At 41.0% G+C, this 18744-nt stretch overlaps 1 protein-coding gene across 4 annotated transcripts in view; it reads left to right on the top strand.

Moving 5' to 3' along the window:
- The first annotated feature begins 233 nt into the window (after positions 1-233).
- Positions 234-18744, top strand: part of PAMR1 (peptidase domain containing associated with muscle regeneration 1) — a 104910-nt gene continuing 86399 nt past the window's right edge. The window contains exon 1 of one of the 4 annotated variants that reach the window (XM_074276840.1): positions 234-654. In XM_074276840.1, coding sequence (XP_074132941.1) covers positions 582-654 — 73 coding nt within the window. In that variant the 5' untranslated portion in view covers positions 234-581. Of the gene's footprint in view, positions 660-18744 lie in introns of all 4 variants that reach the window. The other 3 variants (XM_074276841.1, XM_074276842.1, XM_074276843.1) reach the window with 3 other exon arrangements.

Below are 18744 nucleotides of genomic sequence, written 5' to 3'. Positions count from 1 at the left end.
GAGGAGGAGGGAGAAGCCCGTGGGCATGAGAGCAGCCCGGGGGAGGAGGGAAAAGCCCGTGGGGACGAGGGCAGCCCAGGGGAGGAGGGAGAAGCCCGTGGGGACGGGAGCAGCCCGGAGGAGGAGGGAGAAGCCCGAGGGGACGAGGGCAGCCCAGGGGAGGAGGGAGAAGCCCATGGGGACGAGGGAGAAGCCCGAGGGGACGAGGGTAGCCCAGGGGAGGAGGGAGAAGCCCGTGGGGATGAGGGAGAAGCCCGAGGGGACGAGGGCAGCCCATAGGAGAGGAAAGCCTCCGGGAGCGGACACCCGCTCGGCGTCCCGCTCCAGGCCAGCTCCTCGCCCGCCACGCCCCCCACGGATGGGGGCGGCAGCGCCCCGCCAAGCGCAGAAAGGGTTAAGGCAGCGAGCGGAGGGAGGCTTGAACTGACGTTGCTCTGGCTGAAGGTAGTTCCCTCGGTGAGGATGGGAGAGCCGCGCTCTGGCTGAAACCCGAGCTCCGTCAGCCAGGGCTCGCTGTGGGCTCCGCCGCCTCCCGCCCGGAGCCCGAGCCCAGCAGTCCCCCGCGCGCCGGCCCGGGAACCATGGAGCTCGCCTTCTGGACCCGAGCGGGGCTCACTCTGCTGCAGCTCCTGCTCATCTCGTCCTTGCCGAGAGGTACCGTAAGTAGCGGCGAGAGCGCGCGGCTCCCCCGGGGAGGGCCGGCCCAGCCGGTGCCGCGGGGCACGGAGCCCGCTCCGGGACCGGGAGGGGAGCCCTCGGGGCGGGGACCGGGCGGCGCCGCTCCTGCCGCGGAGGGATGCTGCACCCGAGCCGAGCGCTTCTTTGTACCGTCCAACTTGTGAAACTCACGGACCCCCCTCCCCCCCAGGTGTGTGTGTGCTGGTGTGGGCTCGGGGGCTTCAGCTGCTGCAGCCGCCCCTTTTCCCCTGGCGTTAACACAGGACTACAACGATTGGGCTTTCGGTTCTCTGCTCTGACTTGTAGGGAGCTGAAGAAAGTGGTTCCTTCGGAAAGAAACAGGAAAGAAAGAAAAGAAGAGAAGAGAGAAAGAAAAGGAACATTTAAAAGTAGAGGGGAAAGCCAAAGGAAAAAAGGAGAGAAGGAAGGAAGACAAAAAAGGGGGAAGATAGAAAGAAGGAAAGACAAAAAGGTGGAAATGAAGAAATAAGGGAGGAAGTCAAAGGAAAAAAGAGAAGGAAGAGAGGAAGGAAAGAAAGTCAGAAAGAAGGAAATGAAAAAATAAGGGAGGAAGTCAAAAGAAAAAAGAGAAGGAAGAGAGGAAGGAAAGACAAAAAGGAATGAAGGAAGCAAAGCAACCAAAAAAAAAAAAAAAAAAAAGGAAAGGGAGACCAGAAGGAAAAAAGAAAGGAAAAAAGGTGAAAAAAGGAATATATACAATACAAAAGAAGGAAGAGAAGAAGAGGGGGAGGATGTCAGGAAAAGGAGAAGGAAAGAAAGCAAAAGAAAAAAGGAAGAAGGAAAGGAAAAAAAGAGAAGCAGGGGAAATCAGGTAGAAAAAGAAAAGACAAGTTATATTTTGTGATGTTCTCTTCATCTTTCAGCTAAGCTGAAGTTTAACTTTTCATTTAAGGGCAGAGTTTTGTTTTTGTTTTTGTTTTTTTTTAAACTCTACAGTGTTTTTTTAACCCTCCTCCAGAAGATACTGTGTTCCTTTCTGGAGTAAAAAGTACCCCTTGGATGCCTAGCCATGCTCAGGGCTGGGTTTATGATCGCTTCAGCAGCCTCATTTGTCAGACACTGGCTTCTAGTCTTGGGTTTGTCATACTATCTTTCTCTGAGGAGACATGGAAAAACTAGATCTCAAAGAAGCTTCTTGGACAGACTCCATGTGCAGGGTCCCCTGAGTGGGAGCTGCTGAGCCCACTCTGAACATAGAGGCAGAGGAGGTACAAGTTTTCTATGAGCTCATGTTAAAGAACAGCATGAAAGGGAAGCTATAGCATCTCTCCCAGCATACCCCTCGGTGGTCTAGCCTTGACTTTGGGGCAAATCTTGAACAAAAGTTTGACTCCTTAGAGATTCAGCGGGGGGGGGGGGGGGTAATGAAGATACTGAATTAATACATTCTGTTGATTCACCTAGATTTGTTCATCTTGAGTAGTAGAATTTGAAATAGAGACAACAGAAGGGAGACAGAAAGAACAAGGCAGAGAAGGACAAAGAACTACAGAGAGATGGACAGAGAGGGACACTGAGACAGAGACAAAGAAACAATAATGGCATTGAGAATTTAATTTGCCAGGGAAAGAAAAGAGAATGGCAAAAACTCATCAATTAGGGAATGCCATATAAAGGGAGTAGAGTAAAGAGGAAGGCAGTACCGCCCTGACAGGCAGAAAGCCCTGTTCTAATTTCAGCTTTGCAGAAGTATCTGGATGGAACGGTGGAAAGAGCTTTAGTCTTGGAGTTCAGAAGTTTAAATCCAATCTCAGAAACTAGTCATGTGACTCTGATCAAATAATTGCTGCCTGCCTCAGTTTCCTCAAGTGTAAAATGGGAATAATAAAGACATCAGAAGGACTGTTATAAATCTCAAATGAGATAATAGTCATAAAATACTTATCCTGACACAAGCTGACAAAAGAACTAAGATACATCTCTCCTTGGGTCTCAATTTCCTCCTTTATAAAATGTAGAGCTTAGCCTAGATATGATCAGATTGGACATTTTCTGATACAGCGACAGGTAAAAGCATGAATAAATAAAACCCACTCCTAACTCCAGGTTCATCCTTTTACCTCCAACCTCACTCCTGACTAAAGCTTTATGAGTCACTAAAAGTTGACAGGATGGAATCCCTTGAATTTTTATACTTTTTTCTCCTTCTCCTTAACTGCATTGGAAAAAGGGCTAGAGAGGGAAGGAGTCATAAAACAGTAGTTGATGAAGAAGGAGAAGAATTTGGACTACCCACATCCTGGATCGACAGCCCCAGGAATCAAAATGACTTTGTAAAAATTGGTGAGAGATAAGTTCTGACTTGAGATGAATTCTTGGCTGGTGAACAAAGTGCTGAACCTGGTGTCAGGGATGCTTGGTTTCCCATCCCTCCCTAGCAAGCCAATCCTGGTCAAGTTCCACCTTAACTTCAGGTTAAAACTTCTATATGCCTTTACAGTCCCTGGTTAGACAGAGATGATGGAAGGAATCCTCATATAGGGAGTTTCCCACACTGACAAAGTCAATTAACCAATTATTAATAATTTATTATAATGCTCTCCCATTCAGCTATCAATGTCATTTCCCCATCATCTAATATTTCTTTTGCATTTCTTTTGTATAGATAAATTTCCTTTGAGGCAGGGACTGTATGACTTTTGTCTTTACGTCTCTAGCACATAATAAGCATTTAATAAATGTTTGTTGGTTGATTGATACTATAGAATAAAAGTGAGATGACTCCCACTCTCATTTCAGATCTTCACACTGAGATGAGTCATATTTCTTTGGGATAACTTTTGTTGGATGGTTTAGATAGCTAGGGTACTATCATTCCCTACCTCCTCCTCCCCTCTGCTTAAAGGCCCAACTGATACTTCTCTTCAATGTCTTTGTCAAACAAGAGCCTGAGAAGAGTACATCCTTCTGGATCTTGATGGCCCCTCATGAACATTTTCCCTTCTTCTCTTGGTCAGATAGGTCTCTGGCCTCCATGAGGCAGTAGGTAGATGAGACATTTCCTATAGCTCCAACCAACAAACCAACCAACCAACTCCAACTCTTCATTTTTTAAGTAGACCAGGATCTGAAAAACTCATTTATTCCTGACTCAAGAATCTCCTCCACCTTCTGCTATGGAAAATTTGCAAGGGAGGATCCGTTTCATTTTGGCAGCCAGAGCTGCTAATCCTAGCAGGAAAGAAATTCACATGTCTGAAAGGATGTTGTAGCTATCGGGCATCTGAACTCAGATGGATGAGGAAGCTGCGTGGAAAAGGAAAATCCAACTTGGAGAAGTTCTGTCCCAGGGAGAATTCAAGAATCTGGTGTTGGCTGGGAGACCACACTGATCCTGTTTAATGATTTTTTTTAAAAAAGATCTCTTGAGTTGTAAACATTCTCCAGGATTCTGGGAGGAGACTGGCGGAGTAACAGAGTCACATGGCGGATGCTGGACAACAAGAATCAAAACAATGGGTCAAATGATAACACAGTCATGGGAGCCCGCCCAGCTTAGAAACACAGCTCTGCTGAGCGGTCTGAGCTCTGCCAAGGTTACTCTCTCTATTAGGAAAACCTCATTTTGAATATGGCCCACTTGGGAATTCTTCTTAATATGGATAATGTTGAAAGTGTGGCTTCCAGGGCAGACATTAGCTGGGTGGAAAAGGGACCTGAATGCATCTGGAGGGGAAAATGAAATACAGTTAGTAGGCAAAAGAAGGAAGCCACCTGAGGGGGAATGGGGGAAAAGGACAAGAAATGAGCTGTCAGATCTTAATGCATTATTGAGCCAGGAATGGAGAGCCTTTGTTGCAAGGGTGGGGGGGGGGGGGAGAATGGGAACTTTGTCTGAAATCCACTTCTGAGAGCTCCCAGCTCCATCAACTTTACCATAACTTAATCTGGGAGGAATGGAATTTTAGGACTGGAAGGGATATTTAAGTCCCAACTCTCCCTAAGTGACCTTGTATTTATTTTACTTCAACTTGACAAAGAGAGGCAGCTGTGGAATTGGAAACAGAGAAGATGCGAAGTCAAGTCTTGCCTCTAACATACTGACTTTGTGACCTGGGCATGTTACTTGGCCTCTTAATATCCTGGGCAGGTCTCCAAGATTTTAAGTAGCAGAACACAGTTAATGCAGACTGATGCAATAAATTTCCTTACTGGCAGATCCCTATATTAATAAAAGCAAAAGTCCTGTTAAAGTTTTTTTGTATAAATTAATGAGCATTTATTACATGCCTACTATATACTGAATACTGTGTGTAACATGCACTCCTGGCCTAGGCCCACCAGAGTACCTTTGACCACTGACCTTTGCAGTGTCAACTCTACCCGGCTCGCCTCCCCTGAGGCCTTCAAAGGTCTCTGGCCACGATCTCTTGAATCTATAGTTTAATAACCAGTAGCGCACTCAAGAACAGCCACGTGTAATCTTAAAAGCCTTTATTATACCTACTCACATAATGCCCTGACTTGATGGTTCCCGAGTGAACACCTGGTCAGAAGACCCACGTGTTCACTACCAAACTCCTTACCTCTCTGGGCTATCCATCCGCTTGGCTCAGGGAGCCAGGTTAAAGAGTGCCAGGTTAAAGAGAGCGACTGCTGTCTGCAATGGGCTTATATAGGGCCTATGAGGTCACACACACAGCCAATCAGGGAGAGAGTCACCCATTATGCAGGTCTCTCAGTATGGCCAAGATCCCACCCACTGGGCAGTCCTAATATCCACAGAGATTACTTCCTGGGGAACTCAAATCTCCCGTTGCACTGTGTCCGTCCATTTAAAGGGCCCTTACAACTGTGCTAGGTGTTGAGGTGGGTATGAAAACATGAATGAACGAGTCTCTCTGGGAAGATGATCCACCAACAGCTATGAGAACCAAGGATGACTTTGTATGTGTTGTATATGCCCATAGTGTCTGACATGAAGTAGGTGCCTAATAAATGCTTATTAAATTGGTTGATTGAAGATTATCTAGTTACCTGGAGTCTGCAAACTAGTTTTAAATGTTTTCAGGATCATGTTTCAATATAACTGGTTTCCTTTCTGCTCTTCTTTATGTTTTTAAAAATATTAATCTGAGAAGGGATCCATGGACTCTTCCACGTCTCCCTGATACCCATCTCCATATAACCTCTAAACAAGGTTAAGAAGCTCTGATTTAGCTTCCGTTGAAGGAAACTGAGGCTCAGAGATTCCAACAACTTTAAAGTGGCAAAGCCAGGAGGAGATCCCTGGACTTCCAATGTCCAGTGCTCAGTCCAGGAGAGATGGCTTTCATGGAGCTCGTTAGGGACTGTAAAGTGCTCTACATACATCATCTTGTTCCCTGCTTGCATCATCCTGTGAGATCAGTTCTCTTGTTTTCCCCATTTTACAGCTGATGGGACTGGAGCTCAGAGAATGTGAGTGGATTAGAGCTAGCATGAGTCTGAGGCTGAAAATCCAATGCTTTTTCCAGCACAGCGACCTGCATCCCCCTCTGTCCCATCATCACCTCCACTGCATGATTTGGGGGCAGCTGATGGATTGCTAATCCAGTAGAGTCTTTAGAACTGGGCTGCTGAAAACGTGGGACCTCATCCATACCATTGAGCTCTTCTTGACACCGCTGGCTCAGCTGTGGCGGCTGAAAGTGACAGATGAATTCTGTTTCCAGGGAACCAAGCCTGTGGTCCTCCACCCAGATGTTGGACTGCAGGCAAGAGGAAACTCATTTCTATATTTCCAGCTGTGTGGAAGGAGGATAGGAAAAATTAGCTAGCTGGGAAGGAGCTATGGAATAGCCAGAACTCACATGGTTATCTCATTTCATACTGGTGATCATTGTGTCAGTGAGGTGGGTTCTGCAGATGTTATTGTTCCCATTTCACAGATGAAAAGACTGAGGTTCAGTGATCCTCCAAAGCCCCCAAACTAGCAGGTATCTGAGTTGATATAATTATACTTAAATGGCCAGACACTGTTGTTTCAGTCTGGGTGGAGAAACTAGACATGGACATAATTGTGAAAATTAAAAAGCTTTAATAAGCATTTAAATATATTTATTTATAATTATTTTATTTTAGTTAAATTAATTTTTATTTATTTAAATTAATAATATTTCATATTTTAAATAAAAAATAAAGTTTGTAATCTAATTTGATCTTCAAGTTGCTGGCAATATATCCATTTTAGAGAGATGAGAAAGCCATGGCTCAGAAGAATTAGAAAACTTGCCCATGTTTACACCGTTGCAGAGTAAACAAGAATCCCATCTATAATAGACTAATTTTTACTTGAAGAACTCCTGAGCAGTCCATTTCTCTTTTAAATAGTTCAGTTGGTTAGGAAGATCTCTAATGCATTGATCCAAATTGTCTTATCTACAGTTTCCACCCATTTGGGCAGGACTGGGATCCAAGCACATTTCCACTCATTTGGGTTCTCTTGAATTGCTCCTTTATTGAAGGGCCAAAGAAGTGGACCTGGAACAGATAAAAGGTGAGGAGGCAGTATAGTGTAATGGAAAGAGTCCAGAATTTGGAATGATGTGGCTTTGAATCCTGGCTTTGTTATGTTAGTTACTCCCTCGGTAACCTGTCGGGCTTCCATTTTCTCATCTGAAACAGGAATGGGTTGGACTCAATAACACTTAGGGTCTCTTCTATCTCAGAATCTATAATCTTATGCAGAATACCCAGCTCTAAACCGAGAAATGTGAAAAACCAATCCTTCTATCGAAGTGCTGTTGAAAAGCTCCTGGTATCACCTTTACCGAAAGCAGAGCAAGAACTCAGTCTTTACACGTTCCTGTTACCGAATTCGAGAGTCCAGGGATAGGCAGCCAGCTGGAAAGATGGGAGCTGTGACCTTACTGGCAGAAATACTACCCAATGTTCCCAGCTTGAGGAATTCTATTCCTTAGAGCGCCAAAATATTGGCCAAAGCCCTTGGGTAGAGACTAGAGGAAATGAAGTCAGTACCTAAGGACACAAACCTCAGAGTCTTAAGCAAAATTTTAAAATGTAGGAACCTGGACTCTGAGCCGGTCAGAGGTGTTTGTTTTGGCTGTCAGGGCTGACCAGAGACATTGGGTCCCTCCAGGAAATCTTGCTTTCCATTGCCCCTCTCTGATGTCTATCTTCCCTTTGTACCTCTTCCTTGAGACCCTCTGTGTTATTATTGGATCCCTCCCTGTCCTTTCAGGTCCAATACAGATGCTGCCTTCTCTAAAAAGCCTTCCTTGGGCTGTTACAAGGTCTATCTTTTAACTTCTTTGTACTTGGATCCCAGTTCTGCCCATATGGGTGGAAACTATAGATAAGACAATTTGGATCAATGGATTAGAGATCTTCCTAACCAACTGAATCATTTAAAAGAGGAATGGACTGCTCAGGAGTTCTTCAAGTAAAGGTTCATCTATTATAGATGGATTCTTGTTCACTCTACAATTTATCAACTGTGTAAACATGGGCAAGTTTTCTAATTTCTCTGAGCCATGGCTTTCTCATCTATAAAATGGGTATATTGCCATTAACCTCAAAGGGAGATCATGAAGATCAAATTAGATTACAAACTTTATTTTTTTAATTAAAGTTTTTTTTTAATTTTCAAAAGATCTGCATGGATAATTTTTCAACATTAACTCTTGCAAAACCTTGTATTCCAGTTTCCTTCCCCCTTCCCTTCACCTGCTCATCTAGATAGCAAATAATCCAATATTAGATTACGAACTTTAAAGCACAAAGTAGAATGGATAAAGATGGAAATCACTTAGTCTCTCATTGTACAATTGAAGAAATTGAGACTCAGAGAAACTGTTACTTTGCTCAAAGGCACACAGGTGGCAGAGATCTGAACCCAGAACCTCTGTCTCCAAAGCCAGTGCTCTTTCTACTGCTTTGCATTGTCCTAGAAAATAAAAACATCATTAGTTAGAACCTCTTTCAGGCAAGTGCACACAGCTGTCATACTATTGGAAAATAATGTCTTAAAATGATAGATCCAAGTATATGGCTACTTAGGTTGACTCTGCTGTCCAGAGTATTGAAGAAATGGGATACTACACTCTAAACTTGGCCCATTCTCTTCTTCTTCCCCCCCTCCTTCCTTCCTAAAGGAGCAGTGGTAATAAGAGTCTCATTATTCCTATATTATATCAGCATCTAAGATGACTCGTAAAGGATGGCAGCTGTAAGCTTTTCAAAGAGCTATTTATTTAGAGACACAGCTAGGCGAAGAAAGGATGGGAGCCTTGAGACTGGACAACAATTCTGGTGGGAAAGGCTTGAAGGTTTTAGCGGATGGCAAGTTTGACTTACCGAGTTGACAGTATGTCATGGCCCCAGAGGACATAACTAGGGACAATGGACACAAGTTGTAAAGAGACAGGTTTTTGGCTCCAATTAAAGAAAAGCTTCTTAATGATTAGATTTGACCCCAGGGGAATGGGCTACCTGGAGAGGAAGTGAATTCCCTGTGGGAGAGGTCTCCCCATAGCATGGAGATGACCCATTTGGGTCTCAATAGAGAGAATTCTTGTTCAGATGTGGGTTGAAGAAAATGGTCCATGCACCTTTCATCTCTAAAATCCTGAATCTAGCTCATAGGGACTTTTAGTCTATTGTCTGAGGGTGATGGGAGGCCCATAGGAAAAAAAAATAGATGGGCTTGATGCCATAGCAGATCAATTTAGCTTATTATGTGGACATTAGGGCTTTTGTAGGACAGTGTGTCCTTATGGGACTGAAATTTATTCTCATTAGAAAGCTAGATGACAGGCTTCATGAAGTTTATGCAGGAAAATGAGTCACGGAAAAAACACAAGTCACATATGCTTAAATTTGTTCTTCCCATATTTCAGTGAAAAAGGGAATGTGCTCAATCATTTGGGAGAAGTTGCTGTTGGCCACACATCTCTTATTTACATCTGGGGGCTCAGATATCACTCTGCTGAGTTCTTAACCATTTGTTTGGTATTTGGGTAGTAGAAAGGTGTTTAAAAAGTGGGAGGGAATCATGGGCAGTTCACAGAATATGCAGTACACCCACAAATGGTCACTTGATTGCTTCTTGAAGAGTGATAGCTGGGAGAACCCATTCCATTTGGGGATAGCTCTAATGATCCAATCACATAACCTCAGAGCTCTGTGAGACCTTGAGGCAATTTAGTCCAAAGAAACAAAAATCCTCTTGACAATTTGTGGAATCAGTGCTTATCTGGCCTAAGATTGAGAGCCTCCAGGGAGGTCTTCATTATATCTCAAGGCACCCTATTGCATTTTGGAATGGCTCTGATTTTTAGGAAATCTTTCCTAGGAGATAGAATAGTCAGATCTGATGGGCATTGGGAAATTGCCAATTATTTTTTCAGCACAGTGGTGCTGATTCAATTCTATCTATAAGGGAGGCTATATTTCCAACTTTATAAGGGCTGCACTCAAGGCAGAGATGCTCATTAGGAAGACATTGCAATAATCCAGGTCAGATAATGAGATGTTGAACTGGGATGGTGGCAATGAGGGTCAGAGATGACCTTGAGCAAGTCATGGAAACTTAAAGTTTCTCTAATAGTGCCTGAAAAATAGTGAAAGGATGACTCATTTCTTAAGCGCTTTGAGATCTATAGAATCAAAACATTTTGGAGCACAGAATTTACAGATGTTTCTTTCATTTCCTACTTCTTTTTTTTTAAGCTTGAATTGATGTTTTCCTCCAGAAGATTATTGTTTCTGGTTCAAAGCCGGGTCCATGACGTGAGATTTTCTTCCCTTCTATGTGGCCACTGGACAGTTGATATATTATTTTAGTTTTAGTGTATTTTTTCCAAATTATATCCTTCTTCATCCCTTTTCTCCATTTGCCCCTGAGAAGATCATTATAACATTTCTCCATGTTGGAGGTAAAAACTGGAATTGAATAGATTTGGAAAGGGGAATGACGTGTAAGAAGAATTCTTTCCGTCTTTTTCAGAGAAGAAATGCAAGAGAAACCTTCAGACTGGAGAGCTAGAGAAAAAATTTGATTTCCATCTTTGGTATTTTTCTTCTTCACCAACTTAACTCTCCCATTTCAACTACTTTTTGTGGATTAAAAGAGTTTAAATTGCAGGTAAAAAATCCTGAAGATTTAAAATCTGAAATTCCAAGGTAGAAGAGAAAATTCCTTCTGAATCTTCTTCCCTTTTCCCCTGTTCTTTGAGTCAGCTGGGTTCAGATGTGAACTCCTGCACCACTCACTTCAGCCCCTGGGTTTCCATCAGCCCAACAGGTCATTAGCACTTGAATGTTCTGCTGACATGTCATCTGTTGACATGTGAAAGCACCACGTGTCAAAAATGACATATCTTTCAGCTCTTTTCCTTTCCCCATCTCCAGTACACCTTCTTTATTTCTTTTCAAAACAATCATCATTTTCCCAGTGTTCACATCTGGAAAATGGCAAATTCTCTTGTTCAATCCTTGATCCAACAACTAGCCAATTCTTGTCTACTTTTCTCATATCCACCTCTTCCTTTACATTCTTAAATCTCGACTTCGGTGATATCTCCTAGGTTAGGACGGTAAGTTTCTAAGTTGTTTACCTGACTTCAGATCTTTTCTAATTCTGAACTACCTTGGCTGATACTGATAGATCAAATTCCCTAAGATAATAATGATAATACTTGTAATACTGATAATACCAGCTACAATTTATAAGGCACTATAAGCTCTCTCTTTCTCTCTCTTTTTCTTTTCTCCCTCTTTCTCTCTGTTTTCTTCTCTCTCTTCATATATATGGATATCCTTTATATACATATATGTATATATACAATTCTGTACACCTATATACATAAATATGTGTACATATTTGTCTAGAGTAAATGAAGGGCTGAAATCCATTAGTGAATTGGGGGGGCCTATCCCAAGCACATGAAGACTTTCCCCAGTGGAATGGGCAAATGAAAAGAATTTGTTCCAGTGGTCGTGAAGGGATTGAAGAACTCTGTCAGACATCAAAGACATCAAGGTCATCCACTGCATCCCAGGGTATCGTCAGTCACCCTGACCTTTGTCTTGCCATTGTACATTGAAGATTGGGGAAGAGAGAAGGAGGCTAATGACTTTGTGTGGTCCTCCCTCACTTAATCCAATTTACATATAAATCAAACATCACCAGTGATGTCATTGGTTCTTTTTGGAAAACAACAACATATATGTATATATATTCACACATGTTTATTGTCTCATCTGATCCTTCTGGCAATCTTGTGAGGAAAGTGCTATTCTTATGCCCATTTTAAAGATGAGGAAATTGAGTCTGGGAGAGGAGGAGTTGAACTTTGTCTTGAGGTAGGAGCAATTGATAGTACTTGGGAAGAATCTATTTTAGTCTAAAGATCATCAAAAAGTTTCTAATGATAAGATCTATCACAATAGTCTAGAAATCATTAAAAAAAAACCTTTCTATTAATGATATTCTCAATAATCTAGAGCAAAACTTCTTAAACTGTGGGTCATAACTCCATATGGGGACATGCAACTAAATGTGGAGATTGGGAAATTATGATTTATTATCAGTAAATGTTTGATTTGCATACCTTTTTTATGTACTTGTGTACCAGAGGTAACATAAAAAATTTCTCCGGCTAAAAGGAGTCATGAGTGGAAAAAAAGTTTAAGAAGCTCTGGTCTAGAGATCATCAAAAAATATCTAATGATTAGATCTATCCCAATAGGAAATATGGGGGGAAGTTCCTCCTCCCTGGAGGTCTTTAGACAAATACTGGATGACCACTTGTCTGTTCAGGTATCAATACCTTTAAAGTAGCTACTATGTGCCAGACATTTTTCTAAGTACGAAAACAACAACAACAAAAAAATTCCCTGCCTATAAAAAGCTTATATTCTAATAAAAATAGGTATACTATAAAGATGATTCTTATTCAGCTACAGCTTGGAGCCCATAATCATTTTTATATCATATCACCAGACTTGGGTAGTTTTTAACGCCTACGGATTCCTTAGAATAAAGCTTTTAAATGCACAAAATAAAATATATAGGGCTCCAAATAAAATGAATTATATTGGAAATATAATTATCGACCCATTAAAAAACAACCAACCTGTGGGGGCCCTGGGTTAAGATCCCTTAGACTAAAGGGTTCAAATTCCAAAATTTTGTTGTAAAATGGTCTCCTAACCAACTCACTGGAGATATAAAGGAGATTCCAGTTCTGGAAGAAAGATTAAACTATTACTCTTCTTCCATTAATGTTGAGACGGTGAGGGGGCTCACCCCGGGGGGCACCAACAGTTTTTTGCTTGGTTTGATTGAAGCTGACTTTCCCTGAAGACTCCATTCCTGTCAACCCTTCTCTTTTTGGACTTTCCCTGAACTAATATAGGCAAGGCTCTGAGGACTTTTATCACTCCACTCCCTGAGGTCTCTACTGGCAGGGAGCAGGCTGGGTTAGTGGTTTGGCAAGCACAAACCTGAATAAGTGGAGTGTCTGCTCAAACCGCCGGGGTGATGGAAAAAACAGAACTTCTACTGTCAGAGAGAAGTGATGAATAAACTGAAGGCAACTCCATTTCATATACCTGGATTTTGCCATCCCAAAATAAGTCTCTGGTGGGTAGAAGAGTGGCGCTGGGGCCGGTAGAGAATGTGGGGATAGCTATTGCAAGGAAGAGTGGGAAATGGCACAGTCTAGAGTAGAATCAAGAAGTCCTGGGTTCGGATCCCACCTAAACACACACACAGGAACAGCCAGCTGGAGCACCAACCCTGAAGTCAGGAGGACTTTAGTACAAATTCTTCCAGAGAATAAACTTAACATTTATTAGCAAGTCAGTTAACCTCAATTACCTTACCAAAACAAAGTGAACAATTAAAAAAAAAAAAGATATCCATCAACTGGGGAATTATTGAACAAGTTTTGGTATATGATTATGAGGGAATACTATTGTGCTGTAAAAAATAACTAAAAAGATGGTTCGGAAAAACCTGGCAAGACTTATGGGAACTGCTGACGTGAAGTAAGCAAAACCAGGAGAACAATTTGTATAGTAACAGCAACATTTTAAAGATAGCCAGCTATAAAATACTTAGTTACTCTAAGCAATATAATGGCCCCCATTCCAAGGTTCTCATGATGAAAAATGCTACCTACCCCCAGAGAGAGAACTTACAGACTGAGAGTGCAGATTGAAAATATTTTTCTTTATTTTTCTTACTTTTAAAAAATATGTCTACCATAGAAATATGTTTTGCATGACTTCCTATGTATAATAGTTATCATATTTCTTGTTCTTTCAGTGGGCAAGGGAGGGAATGGAGAAAGGGAGAAAATTTGGAATTGAAAATAAACATAAAAAAATTATTATTAAAAAATTCAATTGCTTGCCTCTGTCCATTTCCAGTTTCTTTGTGAGTTAGACTCCCCTGATCCATCCACTGACTCGCCAAGTTGGGAAGTCCCCATGATGACCCTGCTTATGTTTCTTGTCCTAACTAAATCCAGGTAACTAAGTCTAAAGAAAATGGCTGACCTAAGAGGTTTCCTTAAAATAGGGAGGTTCAGAAGGAAGTAGTCAACCAAAGGAAATGGGCATGGGAGCAGATTTATGCTAGAACCAGTTCTGAGAATTAATTTGTTAGATTTTTCAGTGTGATCATTTAAAATAAAACTTCTTAGACTGTAGGTTGCAGCCCCATATAAGGCCTCATAACTAAATGTGGGGTCGCAAAATTAGGATTTATTATCAGTAAATGTTTTATTTGTATACTTATTTTATATACTTATATGCCCAGGGTTGTATAAAAATTTCTCAGGTGAAGAGGGGGTGAGAATGGAAAAAGTTTAAGGAGACCTGATTTAGACTCTTGAAGTTAGATAATGCTACAAATTAGGGCTTCTTTGATTTTCTTATTAAGTTAGTTAAGAAAAGTTAAGAGTTAAGAAAGTTAAGAAAAAGATGGAGTTCATATTAATAATGTTAATATTAATAATAACATTATTAATAGTTAATAATGCTGTTTAAAGCTTAAAATGGATATTATACTCCTCCCCCTATGAATTTCCATTTTACATTGTTTACTTTTTGGGGGGAAATTATGTAATAAATACTATACATGATTTTTAAAACTACCCCTGATTTTCCATGTTTCCTTCAAAGTTTTCTTTTATTTTCTGCCATATATTTTTAATTTTCCCCTCCCCTGCCAAACCACTTTTGCCTTATATGTATGCTATAATTTTGCACATGACCATCTGTCCTTCAGAACTGAAGAACCTTAAAGACAAGTTCAATTTTCTTTGTTTGCCCAGCACAGTGACTAATAGATAGCTTAATAAATGCTAAATTCCTGAAGTCAGGAGGACCTGAGTTCAAATCTAACCTCAGAAGCTTAATAATTTCTGGCTGTGTAACCCTGGGCAAGTCAATTAACCCCTTTTGCCTCAGCAAAGATAGATAGATAGATAGATAGATAGATAGATAGATAGATAGATAGATAAACAGCTAGGATAGATAGATAGATAAACAGCTAGGATAGATAGATAGATAAACAGCTAGGATAGATAGATAGATAAACAGCTAGAATAGATAGATAGATAGATAGATAGATAGATAGATAGATAGATAGATAGATAGATGGATAGATAGATAAATAAATGCTTCATTGATTGATTTGGAGTAAAGAGAAAGCTACCGTTAGATACAAATTAGAACTCTACTCCATATACTTCTATTTATAATTTTTTTCCTCTGGATGTAAATAGAATCTTCCTTCATGGATCTTTTTTAATTGACTTGAATTCTTCAAATTTAGCAACCATCCACAAAAACATTCGAATAAGCAGAATATAAATATTCAGCTTAGTTGTTGTTTCGTCACAGTCCTCTTTAGGACTGCATTTGGGGTTTTCTTGGCAAAGAGACTGAAGTGCTTTGCCATTTCCCATTTCCTTCTCTGGTTCATTTTGCAGATAAGGAAACTGAGGCAAGCAGGATGAAGTGACTTATCCAAGGTCACACAGCTAGTAAGTGTCTGAGGCCAGATTGGATTTCAGGAAGATGTCAGTTTGGCCATAACTGTAAATTCCAAGTTATTTACAATTTGCTTTAAAATGTGTATATATGAAGCAGTAGCCTTCACATCCTGTTTGTGTCCCCTTCCTTTATGGTGTCTTCAGCCTGGGCGTTCAGTGGACTGACCAGGGGAGTGTGACTGGAAATGAAGGGGCTACTGTGGGTATATATAGCTGGAGGTACCTGGAGCAGAGACTGCCTTCAAAGAAGCCAAAATCAAAACGTGGTCAACTGCTAGCAACAAAGCTCTTTTATTAACGAGCCAAACTTTCAGCTCCTGTAAGCATTCCTTTAAGGAGCAGAGGGTGGGGTGACCCAGGCAGCCTAGCTTTCTGAGATTCCTTAGAAACCCAGTATCAAAAGTGACCCAACACAGGGGCTTCCTGGATCTCTCAGAAGGAGCCTTCTTTTTCTTTGCACATTTTAAAATCCGATTGTCTTTCTGTTACTACCATCTTTTAAACACTTGAAGTCAGTGCATTTATTCTGTGTTTTTAGTTTAGTTTAGTTTTGTTTTTGGATAGAGATTTGTGAATTCACCCTATAGAAAAAACCCAATGTGGAAACTCCACTGATGTAGATTGGCAGCTTGTCTGTAGTTTAAAGTTGTAGAAATGAAGCTCTTGAATTTGGATCTGTGAGCATTTTTCATAAATAATTTGCTTACTGTTTTTTCAGTATTTGTCATTGTTCAATCATTTTTCTATCATATCTGACCCTTTGTGAGCCCATTTGGGGTTTTCTTGGTAGAGATACTGGAGTGGTCTGCCATTTTCTTCTCCAGCGGATCTTACAGATAAGGAAACTGAGGCAAGCAGGATGAAGTGGCTTGCCCAAGTCCCATAGCTAGAAGTGTCTAAGGCTGGATTTAAAATCAGGAAGATGAGCCTTATTGACTTCAGACCTAGTGCTCCATTCACTGAGCCACCAATCTACCCCTCCTGCCACCTAACAGGCACTTAATAATTTCATGTTGATTTATTGGCTTAATTTGACTAAGCTAGCTCTCTATTCACTGTGCTAAATGATCTCATTTCCTATTTTGTGATAACTGGGCCTTCAGATGACAATTTGCTAGGCCATTTCCTCCTTGTTGAGTATGTGAGTTGATGCTGATACAGGGTATCCCAGAAATCTTAGAAAGTTTTAATTTTTAATTGCTTTATTTGATGTTATGAATGTTTTGGTTGAATTCTGATGTATTTTCTTGCCTCAACTCCTATGTAGGTAGAATGTAAACTCTTTGAAGACGGTGATCATTTCCTTTTTACTTTGCATTTTAAGAATCTAATATGAGCCTATGTCTCATCACTTCCCTCTCCAATCCATCTTCCCCATAGATGTAAAATTAATATTCATAAAGCCTATGTCATTCCAAGAAGCTCAAGAAACTTCAGTAGCTCCCTATATCCCCTAGGATAAAATACAAATTCCTCTGAAGGACCTTTAAAGCCGTCTCTGGTCTATCATTTCTGGCTTTTCCACATCACTCCTTTCTGTGCACTTCACAAATCAGTCAAATTGGTCTATGTTATGTAGCCATCTATCTATATTTACCTGTTTGTTCATATCTATCTATCTGTTTATCTGTTTATCTTTCCATCTTGGTCTGTCTCTCTCTGTCTTTCTGTCTATCTCTTTTTTGTGTCTCTGTCTCTCTGTGTCTCTCTCTTCCCCTTCCCCTTCCCTCCCCTCCCCTCTTTTCCTCTCCCTTCCCCTTCACTCCCCTCTCCTTCCCTCTTCCCTTCCCTTCCCTTCCTTCTTCCCTTCCCTTCCCTTTCCCTTCCTTCCCTTCCCTTCCCTCTCTCGCTCCCTGTCTCTGTACCTGTCTCTGTCTCTGTGTCTCTCTGTCTGTCTCTCTCTCTTTTTCTCTCCAATAAGAAGAACCAGGAGAACAATTCATATAATAACTTGGAAGTTGTAAGAATTATGATTAATACAGTGACCAAAGGACCAATGATAAAACATAGCTTCTATTACAGTAAGTTGATAGATCCAGGGGATATACATAATGAGACATACTATTTTTGTATACAATCATTGAGTGAATTTAGACTTGTGTGCATACATATATAATATATATTTAAGATGTGTATATTTACAAATAAAAATGCCTGTGTATATCTGTATATATACATATATAATTTCACACACACAAATAAGTAAATTTACTTATGTGTATTATATAAATGGCAGTCTTCTAATAGAACATAAGCTCCTTCAGGGTAGAAATTATTTCATTTTTGTCATTGTGTACTCATTTATTGAGCACTTACCATGTGCCAAGCATTGTGCGAAGTGTTGAGATTCAAACAAAGGCAAAAAGATAGCCTTTTCCCCCAAGAAGTTCCCATTCTAATAATGCAAGCAACCATGTACCCATAAGGTTTATTCAACTATAATCTCAGAGGGAAAGAATTAGCAGCTGGGGGAGAGCAGGACAAGGTCTCTTGCTGACCCAGAGATAAATGTGTGGAGGGGGAGCATTCCAAGCATGGGGGACAGGCAGCAACTACTTAATGAACATTTGTTGGATTGCAGTGGTCCTAATTGTGGACAGAAAATCCATCTTGACGCTAGATCCAGAGTCAGAGAAAGGACACCGTGACCTTGGGGAAAAGTCAGATTTGGTGACCCATAAGGCCCTTTTCAACTCTACAACTAAGAGCATATGATCCAGGCTTCATGTCTTAAAATCCCTAGTTCTTTTCAAAGGTTTCCTTAAATTTCACTTCCTAAGCAAGTCCTTTCCTGACTTCCCCTACCAGCTGGTTTGTTTCCATCATATTGTTTATGTCTTTGTTTCTCTGGTACCTAGCATAATGGTTGGCACACAATACATTCGCTTAATAAATGACTATTGATTATTTTGATTAGATTTCCAATTGATCAGCTCCCAGGAGAATGAAAAAGTGAGCTGAGGCAAGCTGTCCCCTCTTTAAAAGAATGGAATTTAGTTTTTGGCTCTTGCCCCAGTGGGCTTAAGACCAAGAT

The sequence above is a fragment of the Sminthopsis crassicaudata genome, chromosome 6 (assembly GCF_048593235.1).
Source record: "Sminthopsis crassicaudata isolate SCR6 chromosome 6, ASM4859323v1, whole genome shotgun sequence".
Lineage (NCBI taxonomy): Eukaryota > Metazoa > Chordata > Mammalia > Dasyuromorphia > Dasyuridae > Sminthopsis > Sminthopsis crassicaudata.
The sequence above is the reverse complement of the archived record's forward strand: the minus strand, read 5'-3'. Positions and strand labels throughout refer to the sequence as shown.